Source organism: Chiloscyllium plagiosum, chromosome 38 (assembly GCF_004010195.1).
Source record: "Chiloscyllium plagiosum isolate BGI_BamShark_2017 chromosome 38, ASM401019v2, whole genome shotgun sequence".
Classification (NCBI taxonomy): Eukaryota; Metazoa; Chordata; class Chondrichthyes; order Orectolobiformes; family Hemiscylliidae; genus Chiloscyllium; species Chiloscyllium plagiosum.
In genome coordinates this window covers 26,613,310-26,635,257 of record NC_057747.1, presented here as the reverse complement: position 1 = coordinate 26,635,257, position 21,948 = coordinate 26,613,310, and the positions used below count along the sequence as shown (strand labels likewise).

General features: G+C 39.0%; 1 protein-coding gene across 12 annotated transcripts in view; it reads right to left on the bottom strand.

Annotated features, from left to right (window-relative positions):
- The window catches only part of gbf1 (golgi brefeldin A resistant guanine nucleotide exchange factor 1), a 289,880-nt gene that overhangs the window by 32,776 nt on the left and 235,156 nt on the right, over positions 1–21,948 (bottom strand). For all 12 annotated transcript variants that reach the window (XM_043679174.1, XM_043679176.1, XM_043679179.1 and 9 more), the window contains 6 exons: positions 19,323–19,525; positions 17,403–17,526; positions 16,583–16,708; positions 11,337–11,419; positions 7,444–7,680; positions 2,487–2,580 (listed from right to left, as the gene is read on the bottom strand). In XM_043679174.1, the coding sequence (XP_043535109.1) occupies positions 2,487–2,580; positions 7,444–7,680; positions 11,337–11,419; positions 16,583–16,708; positions 17,403–17,526; positions 19,323–19,525 (867 nt within the window). The remainder of the gene's footprint in view (positions 1–2,486; positions 2,581–7,443; positions 7,681–11,336; positions 11,420–16,582; positions 16,709–17,402; positions 17,527–19,322; positions 19,526–21,948) is intronic.

Here is a 21,948-nt window from a genome sequence, read left to right as displayed (position 1 = left end):
GGTTGCAAACCCTAAAAAAAAATTAAATTCAATTAGCACAGAATTAGTTTCAATTAGATTTTGACATAGACAGGAAGAGTACAGAGCAATGTGGATTGCAATGAGATAGAAAAACAGAAACTTGGGGCAAAATGAAAGGAAAAGCTGGCACGAGGCTAATGAGAAGCAAGATTTCACCATACTGACCAATTTTCATCAGCAGGTCTATTAAGACAGAGAGCAGAAAGTAATGTCCACTGTTCTACCAAAGCAGATGTTTTTCGAAACTCAAGAGTGAGGACAATATCAATAGTATGAATTGCTGAAATTAGATGAATGTTAATGTTCAAGTCACGTGTTCAGGCCAATACGAACGTCAAGTGAATGATCTACTAGCAAATGACATTTGACAGATCAGAATTTAGAAAGAATTTGCAATAAAACTCAAAGAAATATCTGCATATCAATGCATAATAAAATGTCTACTTGTAATAGGTTTGTTAAAAATAATATAACTTTCTCCACAATTACTCAATTCAAAACTTTAGTGAACTTACTTAAGCACCAAGTCCCCTTGGTGCTGGCTATTTATGGCGATTGGTCCTTTTTTTATTAAAACCACAAGAAATTTGTTTACCAGTTGACTTATAATTTTCAATTGTTCATTTTAACTTTCACGTTACATTTGTAGATTTTGTCAATATCCAGTTCAATGCTCACAGTACTAATGCTACTAAATTTGCAATCGGTCATACCATGTTAAAACCTCACTAAATAAAGTAATTTATTCATATGTTCAAAAGGTTCCTCATCCTGAAGTAGGGCTGTGGTATTCTACACACAGTTTTAATTAATTCTGCACTTTCCTCAAGATTGCTTTCCTACATAAACCTATTTGCTTACTTTTGTTTGACAATTCTGAAAGCAAATTCAATACAAATTTTATAGAGAAATCTTTCAAGCTTTATACTTCTCATAGTGTAGATAGATTTTTTCTAGAGAATCTTGATAATCCAATTCAAAACTGTAAACTTCACATCCATGGAAGATTCAAACTGACTGCACAAACATTTAGAAATACAAAAATAATTTAAATGATTACAACTTTAAGATGCACTGTCCAATAATACTGTATCAAAATATAGCCAAAATTCACAATTTGTTGGGATTCATTTATTTATACTTCCCAGCCTTCATGAGAAAATTGAGGCCAAAATAGTGAGCCGTTGAAGGCTTGTGGCAAAAACAATAATTTATATAGCTCGTATAAGCCTGTTTCAAACATCATACCCATTTCCTGTTAATCTATTTGCTAAAGATGCCCAAAAAGAGCTACAGTCAAAGATAATAATAAGGTCTTAGGAAAGATGTTAAAGTTAAGTAACGTCAATTCATTGGTTAGAAGTGATTAGATTCAATTCCCTACAGTGTGGAAACAGGCGCTTCGGCCCAACAAGTCCACACCAACCCTCCGAACAGCAACCCACCCAGTCCCATTTTCCCTCTGGCTAATGCACCAAAGACTATGGGCAATTTAGCATGGCCAATTCACCTGACCTGCACATCTTTGGACTTGTGGGAGGAAACCGGAGCACCTGGAGAAAACCCACGCAGACATGGGGAGAATGTGCAAACTCCACACAGACAGTCACCCAAGGCTAGAATCGAACCTGGGACCCTGGTGCTGTGAGGCAGCAGTGCTAACCACTGAGCCACCGTGTCGCCCTGTGAATGATGCGGTACCTGATGTCAGTCACGATTAAGCAGAAAAGCTAATTTTGAAACAGACAAAATGTTGAAAATAGGTTGTTATACTTCATAGGTTTGTCTTAGACAACTTTTATATTGCTATCTGGATTCTGGGAGCCTGGTGTGTAGAAACTGTTCACCATTCTCTGACACCCACCATTCAGTAATTCTGGCAAATTAATAGTTAAATAAAATGAACATTGGATAGCTTCAAAATCAAATAATTTTAGCTCTTCTATTTTACTTCTTTTTCATCATCTGTATCCAGCTAAGATATTTTACCAAAATATCATAATGGAACACATACCACATTCCAAAATACTTATTATTGATGGCATCTCAAAGATGTTTGAGAGAAAGTGAGGGCTGCAGATGCTGGAGATCAGAGCTGAAAATGTGTTGCTGGAAAAGCGCAGCAGGTCAGGCAGCATCCAAGGAACAGGAGAATCGACGTTTCGGGCATAAGCCCTTCTCAAAGATGCCTGGCAATTATACTGCATTATTCCTTACAAACAGGGGCGAGGAATAGACCAAAGTGTATCCCTCATGAATACTGCACTTTCTTAAAGTTAACTGCCATGAACACCAAACAAACAAAGTGAAACTCTTGACCCAAATTTAAATCTTGGATTGAAATAAGTTTCTTCATTACTATTGCTAACAAAATCAAAGCAAATGTTATAGTATGTTAAATTATCTCAGCAACTTTTAAGAGAAATCTTAATATTTGAAAGAATGAAGTTTTTTCAAGTACCAACCTCACTACTAAGAGCTGTAAACTTGCACAGTGAAATTATAAGGTTGTCAAACACATCACTTAGTCCGTAATGAGCTGAAATCATTGCACATTTTCTGGAAATGGGAGAGAGAGAGAAATGATCACTAAACAGGACTACTAATCAGTGTTCGCATTTCAATTAAATGGATTTACGAATAATGGAGTATGTTTTGTTTTTGTATTTAAGACTGAAAACAGTAAATGGTCAAACTTAATTAGCAAAGGAGAACAAGAGTTAACAATTGGAAACAATCTGGAAATACACAACGACTAAGATAGCTAAATGAGTAAGTTCAAGTTAAATGAAACACAGTAAGGCATTTGGCAAGGTTCTACATGGAAGACTGGTTAGCAACATTAGATCACATGGAAAACAGGGAGAACTCGCCATTTGGATACATAATTGGCTCAAAGGTAGGAAACAGAAGATGCAGTGGAAGGTTGATTTTCAGACTGGAGGCCTGTGACCAGCAGTGTGTCACAAGGTTTGTTGCTGGATCCACTGCTTTTTGTCATTTATATAAATGATTTGGATGTGAATACAGAAGGTATAGTTAGTAAGTTTGCAGATGACACCAAAAGTGATGATGTAGAAGGTGGCCACTTTGGAATACAAAGGCACCTTGCCCCCCCTAATAGTCAGCGGGAAATTGAGAAACATACTTATAAGGAGATCTCAGCTAGCTGTAAGAATTCAAAGTTTGTGAAGATTTGGTGCTCGTTGTTGTGGTTCTGTTCGCCGAGCTGGGAATGTGTGTTGCGGACGTTTCGTTCCCTGTCCAGGTGACATCCTCAGTGCTTGGCAGCCTCCTGTGAAGCGCTTCTGTGTTGTTTCCTCCGGCATTTATACTGGTTTGTCTCAGCCGCTTCCGGTTGTCAGTTCCAGCTATCCTTTGGGACTAGCCACGTTACCATATATCAAGAACATTTCTGAACTGACAGCCAGACTACTACGACCACTTGGACTCATAACAGCACACAAACCAACAGCCACTCTCAGACAGCAACTCACCAGGACAAAGGACCCGATACCGAGCAAAACCAATGTAGTGTACAAAATCCCCTGTAAGGACTGCACAAAACACTACATAGGACAAACAGGGAGACAGCTAATGATCCATATCCATGAACACCAACTAGCCACGAAACAACACGACCAGCTTAGTAGCCACACACGCAGATGACAAGCAACATGAGTTCGACTGGCGCAACACTACTATTATAGGACAAGCCAAACAGAGAACAGCCAGGGAATTCCTAGAGGCATGGCACTCATCCACAGATTCTATCAACAAACACATCGACCTGGACCCAATATACCAGCCACTGCAGCAGACAGCTGGAACTGACAACCGGAAGCGGCAGGGACAAACCACTATAAATGCTGGAGGAAACATCACAGAAGCGCTTCACAGGAGGCTCCCAAGCACTGAGGATGTCACCTAGACAGGGGACGAAACGTCTGCAACACAAATTCCCAGCTCGGCGAACAGAACCACAACAATATCTAAAAATAATAGGGTGGTTATGGTAGGGGATTTTAACTTTCCAAACATAGACTGGGACTGCCATAGTGTTAAGGGTTTAGACTGAGGGGAATTTGTTAAGTGTGTACAAGACAATTTTCTGATTCAGTATGTGGATGTACCTACTAGAGAAGGTGCAAAACTTAACCTACTCTTGGGAAATAAGGCAGGGCAGGTGACTGAGGTGTCAGTGGGGGTGCACTTTGCGTCCAGCGACCATAATTCTATTCGATTTAAAATAATTATGGAAAAGGATAGACCAGATCTAAAAGTTGAAGTTCTAAATTGGTGGAAGGCCAATTTTGACGGTATTAGGCAAGAACTTTCGAAAGCTAATTGGGTGCAGATGTTTGCAGGTAAAGGGACGGCTGGAAAATGGGAAGCCTTCAGAAATGAGATAATGAGAACCCAGAGAAAGTATATTCCTGTTCGGGTGAAAGGAAAGGCTGGTAGGTAAAAGGAATGCTGGATGACTAAAGAAATTGAGGGTTTGGTTTAAAAAAAAAAGGAATAGACAGGGTAGATCGAATGAATCCTTAGAAGAGTATAAAGTAAGTAGGAGTATACTTAAGAGGGAAATCAGGAGGGCAAAAAGGGGATATGAGATAGCTTCGGCAAATAGAATTAGGAGAATACAAAGAGTTTTTACAAATACATTAAGGACAAAAGGGTAACTAGGGAGACAAGAGTGCCCCTCAAAGATCAGCAAGGAGGCCTGTGTGTGGAGCCGCAGAAAATGGGGAAAGATAATATATGAGTATTTTGCATCAGTATTTACTGTGGAAAAGGATATGGAAGATATAGACTGTAGGGAAATAGATGGTGACATCTTGCAAAATGCCCATATTACAGAGGAGGAAGTGCTGGATTCTTGAAACACATGAAAGTGGATAAATCCCCAGGACCTGGTCAGGTGTACCCTAGATCTCTGTGGGAAGCTAGAGAGGTGATTGCTGGGCCTCTTGCTGAGATATTTGTATCATCGATAGTCACAGGTGATGTGCCGGAACACTGGAGGTTGGCTAATGTGGTGCCACTGTTTAAGTAGGGTTGTAAGGACAAGCCAGGGAACTATAGACCAGTGAGCCTGACATCGGTGGTGGGCAAGTTGTTGAAGGGAATCCTGAGGGACAGAACATACACGTATTTGGAAAGGCAAGGACTGATTAGGGAGAGTCAACATGGCTTTGTGCATGGGAAATCATGTCTCACAAACTTGATTGAGTTTTTGAGGAAGTAACAAAGAGGATTGATGAGGGCAGAGCGGTAGATGTGATCTATATGGACTTCAATGAGGCGTTCGACAAGGTTCCCCTTACGAGATTGATGAGCAAGGGGGGTTAGATCTCACGGATTACAGGGGGAACTAGCCATTTGGATATAGAACTGGCTCAAACGTAGAAGACAGAGGGTGGTGGTGGAGGGTTGTTTTTCAGACTGGAGGCCTGTGACCAATGGAGTGCCACAAGGATCAGTGCTGGGTCCACTACTTTTTGTCATTTACATAAATGATTTGGATGCGAGCCTAAGAGGTACAGTTAGTACGTTTGCAGATGACATCAAAATTGGAGGAAGAGTGGACAGAGAAGAGGGTTACCTCAGATTACAACAGGATCTGGACCAGATGGCCAATGGGCTGAGAAGTGGCAGATGGAGTTTAATTCAAAAGATTTACAAGGATATTGCCAAGGTTGGAAGATTTGAGCGAAAGGGAGAGGCTGAACAGGCTGGGGCTGTTTTCCCTGGAGCATTGGAGGCTATGGGGTGACCTTTTAGAGGTTTAAAAATTATGAGGGGCATGGATAGGGTAAATAGGTAAAGTCTTTTCCCTGGGGTCAGGAAGTCCAAAACTAGAGGGCATAGGTTTAGGGTGAGAGGGGAAAGATATGAGACAGACTTACGGGGCAACTTTTTCACTCAGACGGCGGTACATGTATGGAATGAGCTGCCAGAGGAAGTGGTGGAGGCTGGTACAATTGCAACATTTCAGAGACATTTGGATGGGTATATGAATAGAAAAGGTTTGGAGGGATATGGGCCGAGCACTGGCAGGTGGGACTAGATTGGGTTGGGATACGTGTTGGCATGGACGTGTTGGACCGAAGGGTCTGTTTCCACGCTGTACATCTCTATGACTCGATGACTCTAAATGGGCCAAGGAGTGGCAGTTGGAGTTTAGATAAATGCGAGGTGCTGTGTTTTGGTAGGGCAAACCAGAGCAAAATAATATATACTTAATAGTAAGGTCCTGGTGAGTGCTGCCAAACAAAGAGACCTTGGGGTGCAGGTTCATAGTTCCTTGAAAACTGAGTCGCAGGTAGAAAAAGTAGTAAAGGCATTTGGGACACTTGCCTTTATTGATCAGTGCATAGAGTTCAGGAATTGGGAGGTCATGTTAAGCTCTACTGGACATTGGTTAGGTCACTTTTGGACCATTGTGTTTAATTTGGGTCTCCATGCTGTAGGAAAGATGTTGTGAAATTTGAAAGAGTTCAGAAAAGATTTACAAGGATTTTGCCAATGTTGGACAGTTTGAGCTGTAGAAAGATGCTGAATAGACTGGGAATATTTTCCGGACCATCGAGGCTGAGAGGCGAAGTTTATAAAACCATGAGGGGGATGAATAGGGGGAATAGTCAAGGCCTTTTCCCTAGGGGAGGGAGTCCAAAACTAGAGGATTTAGGTTTAGGTGAGGGAGGAAAGATTTAAAAGGGACCGAAGTGCAACTTTTTCCACACAGAGTGTGGTGTGTATATGGAATGAGCTGCCAGAGGAAGTGGTGGAGGCTGATACAATTACACCATTTAAAAGGCATCTGAATAGGTATATGAATAGGAAGGGTTTAGAGGGATATGGGCCAAACTCAGGCAAATTGGACTAGATCAACATAGAATATCTGGTAGACATAGGCAAGTTGGACCAAAGAGTCTGATCCATGCTGTACATCTTGATCATTCTGTGATCAATTGGAGTTTCTGATGATGTCAATCTTTCTCAAACACAATTGGATTCAACAGCGAAGATTCAAAATGTGGTCCACTCACAGAAAAAAAAAACTTAACTGGTCAAAGTTACAACTCAAAACTACTAGTGCAGTCAGTGTTGGAAACAGTTTTAATTGAAATAAGGAAAGGAGTTTCACTAAAGCAATAATGGAAGGAGAGTGCTTCACTCTGAAGATCCACTTTTCTCAGGAGCGCACACGCACATGCACACACAGGAACATCAGTTGTCACTGCTCCACACAGAATTCAGCCAAACCATGACTGAATTTTTTTGTAGTGCTTGATCTACGTTTGCCCTTTGGACAAAAATGGATTCCTGTTTACTTTTGTGGAGTTCTCTTGTTTATTAAAAAAAAGGATAATTGTTTATGTGCAAGATTCTAGATTAATTCTTCAAAATCTTTACCTGAAACCAGATATCGCCTTCTGTATTATTGTTTCATCTAAGCTCTTGTCAAAAACATAAGAAAGTGCAGCGATGGTGGGACCCCAAGTCATGGTGAATAGGTCATGATCATAGGTTCCAGGGGGTACGTGGAGGAAAATGCCTTCCGGTGAGTTCCCACGATTCAAGAGTACATTCCATATATAGTTCTCCTTGACAAAACCAGTTTGTTCCTCTGGCATCACAATCTCATCATTCCTGTCATAAAGGGATGCAAATCATTTTAGGTACTGTACCAACACATAAAGCAACCCAATAAAGTTGTATCACATTTGGTTCAGAAAATAATAAGCAAATTTTCTTTGAGCCTATTTACCAACTATTATTTTACTCCAAAGTGGAAATAATTATTTCCATGCCAATTTTGTAGAAGTTTCATTTGAGGGCATGGAAAGTTACAGAGACAAGTTAATTTTCCAATTTGTTTACTATATGCATGTAAAGGTAAATTCGGAACAATGAACAGTCATATGGACCCAAAATAACGTCCAAAAAATTATATCAATCATGTATTAAAGTCATTGCAACAATAAGACATACAAATTAAAATCATATTAAGTTGCCACATTCTGCAAATTGTTCTGTAACCTACCGATCTATTTTCAACTATTTCAGTCTTTTGGTTAGATGTTTAAACCAACATTAATAATCTAAGAAGGTATGATTTTAAGAAATGCTGTCATTTTATTGGGGAAATCTTTCACCTGCTGTTATACCAAGTTCTACAGCCTAAAAAATGGTCAGTTTCACTGGAATGTTTTCATCGGCACTTCCTGATAAAAGTTAGTCAAGCAAGCATATTAGGTTTCCCTTTTCATGGAGAAGGGGACCAAATTTATTCTGAAAACACTGGTAAAGGTCCTATAACCCGCAGTATAACAAGAATTTAACATATTCGGTAACCATTAACCGATGTTCTTGGTCACTGGCTTAGGTTCAAAAGCCTTTTTTTTGTGATTTTTTCCCCACTTTTCAGGCTTTATTAAAACTAATTCAAAAGCTTTGTGCTGTTTATCAGGCTGGCAAACGAATGCATCCTAACTTTAAATCTTCAACTCCAATAGTGGATTGTGTAAAATATTTAATCCATGTATCCCTCCATAACAAGAGCAGCTAAAGTTAGAAATTAACTCATTGAATGCAAAATGCTTTGGGATGCTCTACAGATTTGATAAGTTGCTATATAAATACTTAGCTCTTACTTCCGAGTTAATTTTAGAAATGTAAAATGTTCCCATGAGTAAACAACCCTCATTAATCTCTGTAGATGGTGCAGATAAGGGTTTTTAAATGCTAAAGACAAAAGTAACTTTTAATTATCATGAATTCCTTGTGTTTCCAGATTAAAACCATCTGAGTCTGAAGTATGAACATCCTGAATCACTGGCACTTTGTGCTCTTAAATCTTTAAAGCAACCAATACCTGGCATTAGGCTAAATTAAAAGTCTTCATCGCTAAATTTCTAGAATTTTTGGCAAAGTTCTTCCTTTCCTAAGGTTTTACGTGAATTTATAAATATTGAACTATGTATAAGTGTGTAAACCATTTGGTATACATGGCCAAGGTGAAATAACTTCTATGATAGAAAGATAACAATATAAATAGCCTGCAAACATCTGACTGACTTTTCCAACAACTTTAATATTACCCTGTTCTATTTTTAAAATCACATCACAGCTACCCAAGTTTATGAGGAACACATGAACTTAGACCAAATGCCAGCAGTCAAATATTACTTTAGCTTGTTACGTGGTTATTCATACACGCGGGGTGGTCTTTCATTTATTACCATAGTGATATGCCCTTGAAGTGAATTAAATACATTTTTTACATTTCTGAAACAGGTCAAGGGGTTCTCTCGCACTAACTCTGATTGAGCTCTCTTTAAAGGTAACACTTGATACTTTTTATCAACTGAAAATCAGTATTACCCCATTGAATTGCTTCTTTCTTTAAAACAAGTTATATAATAAAATTATACCAACACTTCACAGACCTTAAAACCATACAACTTTATTTGGGCCATAAAATCTGCCCAGCCATTCAGTGAGACTGTGGTAGATTTCACAATCCTCAACTCCTTTTTCCTGCCTTTTCACTGTAGCTATTTGATTCTCTGTGATTCAAGGTCTATCTCAGCCTTGAAAATTCTTGAATATCTTCTGAGAGAAGACATTCCTCCTCAATTTTACTTATTCTGAGATTAACCCCTCTTGTCTTAGACTCTCCCACAAGGAGAAGCAACCTTTCAGCACCTGTCCTATCAAGCCCACCCAAGAATCTTAAACGTGCAATAAGGTCTTTACTGATTTGTCTAAACTCAAGTGAATACAAGCCGAGCCTAATCAATCTCTGCTCATAAGAAAACTTCTCGGGGGACCATCATGGTGCAGTGGTAGTGTCCCCGTCCCTGGATTAGGAGGCCTGGGTTCAAGTCCCATCTGCTCCAACATTAAGATGATTAGAAAAATAGGTAAATAAACAAAAAAAAGAAAATCCCTCGAACCTTGGATCAACCTAATGAAGCTACTCTGCACTACCTTCATTGCTACTACCCCTGGAAATTTATGATAAGGGGAGTAAAACACAACATTGCAGGTGAGGTGTGGCTTCTGCCTTGTACAGTTTTAACAAGACTCCACTATTTTTATATTCCATTTCTTTTGAAGTAAAGGCCAATTATCCATTTGCTTTTCATATCACCTTGTGAGCTTGGATTCTAGCTTTTTGAGATTCATTCATATGGACCTCCAAATTCTCTATGCAACAATTTATGCAGTCATTTTTCATTGAAATAATATTTAATTCCGCTATTCTTCCTAACAAAGTGCCATAACCTCAATTCTCCTGTATTATATTCCACTTCCAACATTTTGCTCATTCATTTAACCATTCTACTACAGTGATGAAATATAACAAGCGGTACAGAGGGCAATAAATCAGGAAATTTGATCTGTGATCTTCGCCTAATTCTTCCCAAAGACATAGTAAGTTGGTAAATAAAGGCACTTTTTTTTTTGCATTAAGTTAGATAAAACTGACATGTGGAAAATCATACATTGGGACAGCCTGACTGAATCAGATCGGGCATTGTAGATCGCTCAGTAAAGTTTTGACTGCAGGGAAGTTGCAAGGTTGGAAACATGAGTTACAGATCAATCTCGTGCACTTATGCTGACAAAACAGCGTTCAAAGTTTAAATCTACAGCAGGCATGGTAGAAGAGAAATAGCCTAAATCTGGAGTAACTGATTGATAGACCTACAAACACAGAACCCAGAACTGTCGACACCTCTGACCTCTACATCAAATCATCAGACACCTTCTCTGCAGTATACAGCAACAGCAATTCCCACCATGACTGGAAGTCATTGCCATGCTGCTTCTACCTGAACTGCAAAGCTGTTGCAGTCAAATGAAAAGGTTGAAAAAGGAAAGTGATGGTGAGAAAGAAGTGAGGGGGATAAAACTGAGCAAAAAAAAAGAGTAAGAACAATTAATTGAAAGTGCATCTGCAGACAATATCGCTTCATGATGAAATAATTTTTGTTTTATTTTTCCAACAAAGTTTGAAGGGAAATTTTACTTGTTATAATTTTCAAATACTCACAAGCTATCAGACCAGGTTTTCACCTGCACTATGAATACATGCAGTCCTGTTAAGTATCCCTGTGGTTTGCCTGTAAATTCTCCCCCCAGATTAATATAAATCAGTCTGTTTAAATATTATACAGATAAAATGTGACTTCAAAATTCCTTGAAAAAAAGTTAGAAGGTCTTGCCTGTTGGCTGCATTTCTCTGATGTCAATTAAAATCTGATGAGGTGTATAAGCTGTTAGTGAAACAAACTTACTTGATTGCGTTATATATGTCCTCTAACATATCTTGGTCAAAATCTTTAGAGCCATTAACTCCTTTCAAATTCTTTTTGAATTGCTACAAGAAAATAATAACAAAAAAGAAAAATTATTGGCACAAATCACAAAGGTCAGCCATTACTTACCAAAAGCACATTTAAAAAGGGGGTGGGATAAAAGTAATATTGAAAATGTATCACTCAGTTTCATTACTATAAACAACATGAAGGGTAGATGCAGTCCTTGTACACATTTGAGCTTTCAGCTAATTAAAATGATTTCATGGAACAGGTCAAGCAGGCGATCTGACGAAATACTGCACCATTTTAGGTATGTAAAGGGATTTAAAAGCTTATGCTATAGTGAACAAACGTAATTACTTCAGTATTTATCAGACATGAAGTATTAGAAGGTAGACTTCAGTGTTGATCTTTGTAACATTGGTAAAATTAAATCTTCTTCATCTATCCATTAGGTTATATCACTTAATTAAGGTGGAGATCTTGCATAATTATCAGAAATAATGCCAGTCCAACGGAACTCAGAAAGGACATCAAAGACTATTCCTTCAAAAGTCAAATCCATTAGTTTAAATGAATACATTTTATTTAGGGTAGGGGATATGGAAGTTGTTGACTAATTACATTGCAGACAACATGAAGAAGAAAATTCTTTTAAAAAATTAAACCTCTCAGGTATTAGAGCACAACAAAAAAAATCATTGTCGTGTTTTATGTTGTACGACTCCAGAGAAGTAACATGCTGCCTAAATTTTTTTTGATCTGGACTTTGTGATGATCAACTTGTAAAGATCCAAATGATGTTGCAGTACCTGACAGTACTTTAACTTAGAGGTAGCGTTACTACCATTCTAAGTCAGAAGGTGGAATGATCAAGCCCCACAAGGGCTGCAAAAGCAGATCTGGTCACACAACAGTAACAATTGCAGAATTGTAGACCAATGGTCACCTTTCAGATTAGGTATAAAGTCAAGGCCACATCTGAGAGATTAGATCCCATAATACTTTGAGGGTTTTGATCAAATAATCTGAGACCAAAACAGTTATATGATCACCATTTACAGTTAGAGATTATTGATCCATGGAAATTAACTGCCATGCATGCTTATGAAACAATGATTATAAAAGTAAGTAATTGGCTGCAAAGACACTGCCACATGTTGGTTGCATGAAAGGTATCATAGGAAAGTATTTAACTTCTTAAAAAAAAAAGAGCCATCATCAAAATTCAACAAGAAACAGTACAGCAAAGGAACAGGCCCTTTGGTCCACCAAGACTGTACCAACACATGATTCCTTTCTAAACTAAAAGTCTTTGGCCTCTATTCCTTGTCAATTCATGTATTTGTCAAGATGTCTCTTAAACACTGCTACTGTATCCACCTCCACCGGTAGTGCATTCCATGCACTTAACCAACCTGTGTGTGGAAAACAAAATCTTCCCTCTCTCATCTCCGTTCAACTTACTTCCTTTAACTTAAACCTAATAGTGCTTGAGAAAAAGACTCTGATTATTCATTCTATCCAATCTTCTCATAATGTTGTAAGCTTCGATCAGGTCAACCCTTACCCTTCAATGAACAATTGAAAACCAAGTTTGCTCAATCTCTCCTCACAGCTTGTATCCTCCAAACCATTTCTGGTAAACCATTTCAGTACCTCTCCCAAGCCTCCACATCGTTCTTGTAGTGTGGTGACCAATACGGAATACAACATTCCAAATGTGGCCTAAATAAATTCCTGTCCAGTTGCAACAGGACGTGCCAATTTTTATCCTCTATGCCTGATCAATGAAGGCAAATATATTATGTGCCTTCTTAATCATGTTATCCGCTTCTATTGCCACTTTCAGAGAACTGTGGATCTGTACGCTGAGATCCCTTTGCATTTTGATGTTACTAAGAGTTCTAGCATTTATTGTCGACTTCCCTCCTGCATTAGATCTTCCAAAGTGCATAATCTCTCATTTGTCTGGATTAAACTCCATTCGCCATTTCTTTCCCCAAGTCTCCAGCCTATCTATAATCATTCTCTGGCAATCCTTGTCACTATCTGCTCCTCCCCTAATTTTTGTGTCATCTGCAAACTTACTATTCAGGATGTCTACATACTCCTCCAAATCATTTATGTACCTGACAAATGATACTAGTACCGGAACTGATCCCGATGGAACACTACTGGTCACAGATCGCCAGTCTGAAAACCACCCTTCTAACGCCACTGTCTTCTACCACTAAGCCAGTTCTGTATCCATCTTACCAGCTCACTGCAATTCCATGTGACTTCACCTTTTGTATCAGCCTGCCATTAGGGACCTTGCCAAAGGCCTCACTAAAGTCCAAGAGACAACATCTAACACCCTGCCCTCAATCATCTTTGCCACTTCCTCAAAAGATTCAATCAAATTTGAGAGAGATAACCTTCCCATTCAAAGCCATGCTGCCTATTGCTAATAAGTCCATGATTTTCCAAATGTGAGTAAATCCTCCCCCTAAGAATCTTCTCCAATAATTTCCCTACCAATGATATAAAGCTCACCAGCTTGTAACTACACAGATTATTCTTAAACAAAGGAACAGTGGTTTTCTATTCTCCTCTGGCACCTCTTCTGTGACTAAATAAACTTTAAACATTTCATACCAGACCCCAGCAATTTCCTCACCTGCCTCCCTCAGCATTATGGGATAGATCCCATCAGATTCTGAGGACTTGTCTACCTTAATGCTTGTAAAACATCTAACAACTCTTTTTTTTGACCTTGACATACCCTAGAATATCAACATACTACTCCCTAGACTCACCATGTCCTTCTCCTTTATGAATACCGATGCAAAGTATTTGTTAACCTCTCACCCATTCCTCTAGCTCCACATATAAACTACGTCCTTTATTCTTCAGTCAACCTACCCTTTCCCTAGCTTCCATCTTGCTCCTTATATATGTATAAAATGTCTTGGGATTTTCCTTAGCCCTGTCTGCCAAAAATATTTCATGGCCCAATTTAGCTTTCCTCAGTCCTTATTTGATTTTTTTCCTGATATCTTTGTATCTTTGAGAGCTCTGTCTGTTTTCAGTTTCCTAAACCTTATGCATGCCTCCCTTTTTGTTTTGACTTAGCTCTCAATTTCTCACCATCCAATGCTCCCAAATCTTGCCATGCTTATTCTTCATTTTCACTGAAACCTGCTAGTCCTGAACTCTAATCAAATGAGCTTGAAAAAATTCCCACATGACCTTCAAACAGCTGACCTAGTTTACATTCCCCAGTTCCTGCATCTGCAGTCCTCACTTTCTCCTCGATAATATTATGGCAGTTAACCTTCCCCCAATTTAGGACTTTCACCTGAGGACTACCTTTATCCTCAGCCGTGAGTAAGACCCCTTTTGGTCATGGCTGACCATGGGTTGCATCCTCGTTGCTCTAGCTTTCTGCTTCCCAGTCGCTTGTGACTGAAGAGACCAATGCTCGAGTGAAAGTACCGGTCACATAGGTCACATCTGTATGTGATCATTGAGTTGCTAGAGCTGCTGCACTCCTTCCTTCGTGCCCACTTGTTTGCTGCAGCACTCATCAGCTTCTCTTCTCCTGTTTTGAGGTGTTGGTTCAGGGTGCTTCGCCATCTCGTGTGGTCAGCTGCAAGCCTTTCCCAGGATTCCATAACATTACCAAACCATAACAATATAAGCTTAAAACTTCCAGAATTATGGTCAATGCTCCTGAAACGCACTCCCATTGAAAATTTGATCACCTGGCCAGGCTCATTCCCCAATAGCAGGTCTACTATGGCCCCTTCTATTTACGTATTGGACTATTTACATATTGTTTAAAAAAAAACATAAATCGTCCCTCATCCAGGCCCCTGGCACTTAGCGAGTCCCAATCAAAATAGGGGAAGTTAAAAATCACCCATCACAACAACCGTGTTGTTTCTACAATTTTCTATAATCTGTTCACATTTCTGCTACTCTATCACCTGCTGGCTGTTGGCAGGTCTGTGGTACAATCCCAAAGTGAGCACTACCCATTTGACCTACTTGGATGAACACGTCCAAATGTCCTCCCTCAGTATAGTACTATTGAATACAATTGTCCGTTGAGAAAATGTACTGAACTGACCAACGGCAGATGCAGGTAGCTCAACTACCAACCTGCAATGAAACCCAAAATGTAAGGAAGATATTGCAAAATGCAATCTCTTCAACTAAAACTAACTTTTCTTGACAGCCATATGATGTATTACTGAATTAAATCTTCCTGAACGGATGGCACTGTTGTGGTTCTGTTCGCCGAGCTGGAAGTTTTTGTTGCAAACGTTTCGTCCCCTGTCTAGGTGACATCCTCAGTGCTTGGGAGCCTCCTGTGAAGCGCTTCTGTGGTGTTTCCTCCGGCATTTACCGGAGAACAGGGACAACACTACCATTATAGGGCAAGCCAAATAAAGAACAGCCAGGGAATTCCTAGAAGCATGGCACTCATCCACAAACTCCATCAACAAACACATAGACCTGGACCCAATATACCGGGCCACTGCAGCAGACAGCTGGAACTGACAACCGGAAGCGGCAGGGACAGGCCACTTTAAATGCCGGAGGAAACACCACAGAAGCGCTTCACAGGAGGCTCCCAAGCACTGAGGATGTCACCTAGACAGGGGACGAAACGTTTGCAACAAAAACTTCCAGCTCAGCGAACAGAACCACAGCAACGAGCACCCGAGCTACAAATCTTCTCACAAACTTTGGATGGCACTGTTCCTTGCAAATTAAATTGCATGAATAGCCCTTAACTGACCATGAATGTTAATAGAAGCACTGCATCCCTAAGTGCTCTAAAACAATGTAACAAGTGGTAAGAGGCCTTTAAACCATTAATGAAGCATCTGAACTGTGGGATATTGAAAGCCCTGCTTTCCTGACAAAAAAAATGACAAAATCAAGTAGATAATCTACTTTAAAAACACCTGGCTCAGATATTAATCATACACAAAATTACAAATTAAGCCACAGCACAATGCTCTAATTATATCGAAATTCTCAAGTAGCTTTTCTGTCTATCATTTCTTCTATGATAACAAAATTCAGTTTTTAATCATTATTCAAGAATGGATACAGTCTTTTGTTAACATGTACCAGCCATACTTTGCCTTCTCAACAAAAGAGTAACATGAAGTGAATAAATATTTGCAAAAGACATTTACCCATACAGCATCGGATTCACTCACCTCTGATGTCATTGGTACATTTTGCTTACGAACATTGTGATTGTGTTGGTCTGTATTGAGCATTATTACAGCATAGGCAAGTGCAAAGCAGGCATCATTGTTGGAAAACGGTGAGCCATTGATTTTCTGTAAATAGAAAGAGACAAACGTAGAAATTTCCCAATCAAAACAACTGGCTCAAAAGGATGTTTTTCAAATAGTACTAACACACAGGTATCTAATATAACAAACCAAGTCATGCTTTGCTTCTGAGCTACATAAAGTTTGCTTTTTCTTCCAATGACAACCAGTCATAGCCAGTGACTGTGATGACTTGTCATTTTGATTATCTCTTGCTGCATTTGAGAACAAAGAACAAAATTGAGCAAACTTGTTGCTCACATTGTAGCCAGAAAACAATGCATTGAGCAATAATACAAAAAGTGCTGTATAAAATCAACAGGTCTTGCAGCAACCACAGATTTCTGTAGCATATTCTGCTTTTATTTTAGATCTTCAGCATTCAAATCACTATGGCTTTTATTTGAGCAATACATTCAGTTACTTTTACACAAAACAAATCCAGATCAATTTAGTGTTTTTCCAATTCAGGAACACTTTTAATATTGATTTAAATATTTTTGAAAAAGTAAACTGAACCTTGAACTCTAATAGTCTGGAAGGTGCACCAACAGTAAAGATAGAGATGTTCAAGGATCTCTGTAATGGTGGTTACAGCTACCAGCAAGAACTTGCACAATTACATTTTTCCCTAGAACTACCTTCAAACAAGCTTTGAAATGCTCACAACATTTTTTGCTTTAGTTTGCAGAACACATACATGCCAATGGTCTGTGAAGACTTCTAATAATCTGTGAATAATGGGAGCTTCACCAGGGAGTCTGAAGGCTTCTAGATAGGAGCGCAATGCTTCATCAACTCTCAATCCTTGGAAAGTAAACGTCCTAGTGTTTAAACATCAATAGTCAGTAACTGTAACTTAAGAATTAACATTCAAGTCCTTTAGTCTGTTAATCTTTACAGTAGAGAACAACAAAAACCAAACACTGGCACTTTTTCTGCAATAATAACCTACAATTCAAGACACTGCAGAAAAATATCACTAAATAGTTATTTGCAACTGATAAACTAAGGCACATTTAATGCAGATTGCTTTGTGTTAGATTTGTTTCATACTGTAGAAAAACAAAAGCCACCATTTCAGAATTTAAACCAGAAAGAACTAAAAGATAAAATGTAATGGAACTGTAATTCAAAGAACTTCCCAGATACGATTAATTCCCCTTCATTCAATGTCCAATTTTCTGAATTTTCAATTTAAAGACACTAAATTCCTATTTTACTGTTACTTCACTGATTTAGTTCAAAGTATTACAGTTTAATTTTGTCAGGGCAAATCAACTTCAATCTCAACCCAGTGCATATATGCGACACAAAATAAATCAAAATCGCCTCATCGGAAACACCCTTAACTTCACTCTCTTATTTTAATCCAACAGAAACGTACCATTCAAAGTTACCTCTTATTTTTACTTGCTGAGAGTCTGTCAGAAAAACAGCAGCAATCATTGGTGATCAGAATGTAATTCAGCTAAAGTCTTATGTGAACCACCTGTTGTTGAGTGAAATCTTTTTAACCTCTATACACAACAATATAACTCAATTTGCAGTGGTACACAGCTCTGTGAAAAAAAGTTCTCAGCAAGCATTTAAATGTTAATACATAACTGCACTGTGAGCAGCTTATGTTATCTTTTCTGACATGGCCAATATACTGTAGTTGCAATTTGTAAGAGGTTCAGCTGTGTCCAAGAAGTAAATATCTCAAAACACCTTTCCCACGTGAACTCTTGCATCTAGCACAGCTCTTTGATACAGGTTTACCAAAGAAAAGTGGGCATCTGTACCAACGTAGGAACAGAAAAAGATTAACAGAATTGTTGGCTGGACAACTAGCTGCACCCAAGGACTTGAAATGCATGAAACATTCACATTACTCAGCAGAATTGGTGAAACATGATTCTCTCCAATGGATAACATTAACAATTGTTGTCAATGCATCTGAAAAATAAACTGAAAGCAATTTACAGAATTTGTTTTTACTCTTTCAATTGCCCTTGAACTAAGTGGCTTGCTAGGGCATTTCAGAAGCCAGTTAAGTCAGTCAATCACATTGCTGTGGGTCTGAAGTTACATGTGGATCAGAATGGGTAAAGATGGCAGATTTCCTTTCCAAAAGGGCAGTAATGCACTGAATAGATTTTTGCAACAGTCAACGATGGTGGTCATTGTCACTGTTACTCAGACTAATGTTCAATTCCAGAATTTTGAATTCAATTTAAATTTTGCCAACTGCCCTGGGGAATATGAACCAGTGTCATCAGACCATTAGCCTGGCCTCTAGATTACAAGTCCAACATTACCATTATGCCATCATCAAACAAAATTAATAGCAATCAATTGTATCTATCCAGAAATAGATACCTATTAGAATCGATGGCGTTTGTTCACCACTGTAACCTTAATTAATGGATTCGCAAAAGAGAGAGGGGAAAGGTAGTCATGCCACCTATGTATTCTCAGTAGTTCGTATCTGAAAGAAAACCTGCTTTTGCTTTCCCTTTGACACCAACGATTTTCTCATGGACCTAACTTCTAGGTAGTATTTGCATATTCCAGAAAATACTCATTACACATGAAAACACATATGTTAGCAAATATTCAAAAGAAGTTTCAATACCCAACAAAACTGTCCAAGAGTTCCATGCTCTTTCGATCACTGATAAATTCGCCAATCATTTTTTTGTCCAGTCGTGGATTTTCCCTGAGCCATTGAGCAACTTCACTATTGTCCATGGGGGATGCAAGCAAGCCGTTCTCCTGAAGGAATTGAATGCCTTTTTTTGGTTTCTGGTTGAACTGTTCTGTTCCAGTAATGAGCAACTTAAGGAAAACAAAAACAAACTTATGTTTGAAGAGTGTAAATGTGCGTTTTTTTATTCCAAAATGCAACTTTTTACTAATGCATGTCTGCAAGTTTGACACAACTATTCAGAACTGACAATGCCTCACCAGTGCTGCTCTCCAGTTAATGAAAAGTCATTTTATTGCATTCAAATGCTACTTAAATGATGTTGTCCATAATAGGCCCGTGCTTTACTAAATCAAAAAAGTTAAAACCAATCTACTGGGGACTTACAAAATACTTTGATTTGTAATAATGGCTAAAAAGACAATTTGACATGAGACTGCTTCCTCAAGCGGTCTCAAAATCTTTAATAGCATTAACCTATGCTTAGAATAGTTGCATTTAGCTGTTTAAGTGACAGACTGCACAATAGAGGTAGTGAGGTACTATAGAGATAGTGGACGCAATGGTTATAATTCTCCAAAATTGCTGGATTCTGGAGATCTACCAGAATATAGGAAAACTGCTACTGTGACACTACTATTCAAAAAGAGAGGCAAAAAAAAGGGTAACCAGAGGCTGATTAGCCTAACATAAATTATTGGAAAACTACTGGAATCAATTAAGAAAGTTACAGCAGAACATTTAGAAAATCATAATCTAATCAAGTAGAGTCAGCCTGGATAGTGAAAGGGAAATCATGTCTGACTAATTTATTAGTTATCAAGGAAGTCCCAACCAAAGTGAATAGGTGGGAACCAGTAGATGTGTTTGACAGGTTACCTCACATACCAATACATTATTATTGAGACCATGGGCTCTTCGCTTATGACTCACTTAAGCTATGAGTCCATGGTCTCAATAATAACGTATTGGTATACGGATAGAGAATTGGTTCATGAGCAGGCAAATGAGTGAAGATAAGGTGTTCTTGTTCACATTCGTAACCTATAACCTGTGAAGTTCCACAGGGATCAGTACCAGGACTGCAGCTGCTTACAATATATATTAATGACATGGAGACAGAAAGCGAATGTATTGCAGATGATACAGGGGGAAAGGCAAGTTACAAGAGGGATACAAACAATCGAAAGAGATATTGATAGGTTAAGTCAGCATGGTGGTATAGTGGCTCAGTGATTAGCACTGTTGCCTCACAGCTCCAGGGACCTGGGTTCGATTCCTGTCCCGGGTGACTGTCTGTGAGAAGTTTGAACATTCTCCCCGTCTCTACGTGGGTGTGCTCTGGTTTTTTTGTCCCACAATCCAAAGATGTGCAGGTCAGGTAAACTGGCCATGCTTAATTGCTCATAGTATTAAGCACAATTGTCAGAGGTAAATATAGGGTAGGAGAATGGGTATGGGTGGGTTACTCTTCAGAGATGTGGTGTGGACTTGTTGGGCTGAAGGGCCTGATTCCATGCTGTAGGGAATCCAATCTAATCAAAATATATACGTAAGAAGTTGGCAAATGGTGTATAATGTGGAAAAATGCAAACTTGTTCATTTTGGAATAGAAAACAAAAGAACAGAATATTTTCTAAACGGAGACAAATTAGAGAAAGCTGCAGCACTGAGAAAGTTGGGGATACTAATAGAGAGCGAGCAATCAGGAAGGCTAATGGATGAACACGGGTATGGAAGGACTGTCTTGTGAATAAAGGCTAAACAGATTGGGTTTCTACTCAGAGTCATAGTCATCATCATACAGCATAGAAAGAGACTCTTCGGTCCAACGGGTTGGAGAGCTGACCAGGTATCCCAAACGTAACTCTTCCCATTTGCCTGCATCTGGTCTATATCCCTCTAAACCTCTCTTCTTCATGTACCTGTCCAAATATCTCAGATGTTGTAATTGTCTTCACTACGTCTCCTGGCAGTTCACATGATACACACACCTTTGTGTGAAAAGGTTACACATAGACAAGGAAGAAACCATGGTCTCATTCGATGTAACAGCACTGTTCACCTCTATCGACAAAACCCTAGACAGAGAAACAATAGCCAACCTGCTGGACATACAGAACAGACAACAGGACGTTGAACCTATCAACAAAGACGGCATTCTCAAACTACTGGACCTGTGCCTCACAACACACTTCACATTCAACAACCAAATATATGAACAAATCAACGGCAAACCCATGGGCTCACCCATCTCTGGACTCATAGCAGAAGCGGTAATGCAAAGATTAGAACAAACCGTCTTACCGCAAACTCAACCCAAACTCTGGGTCAGATATGTGGATGACACCTTTGTAATCATTAAAAACACAAATAGAGAACACAACCGGATCATCAACGCCACACTCACAGGAATCCAATTCACTAGAGAGGAAGAAAAGGACGACCAACTCCCATTCCTAGATGTGATGGTACAGAGAACACCTAACGGAGAATTCACCACAAAGGTATACAGGAAAGCCACACACACAGACCAAGTCCTGAACTACGAAAG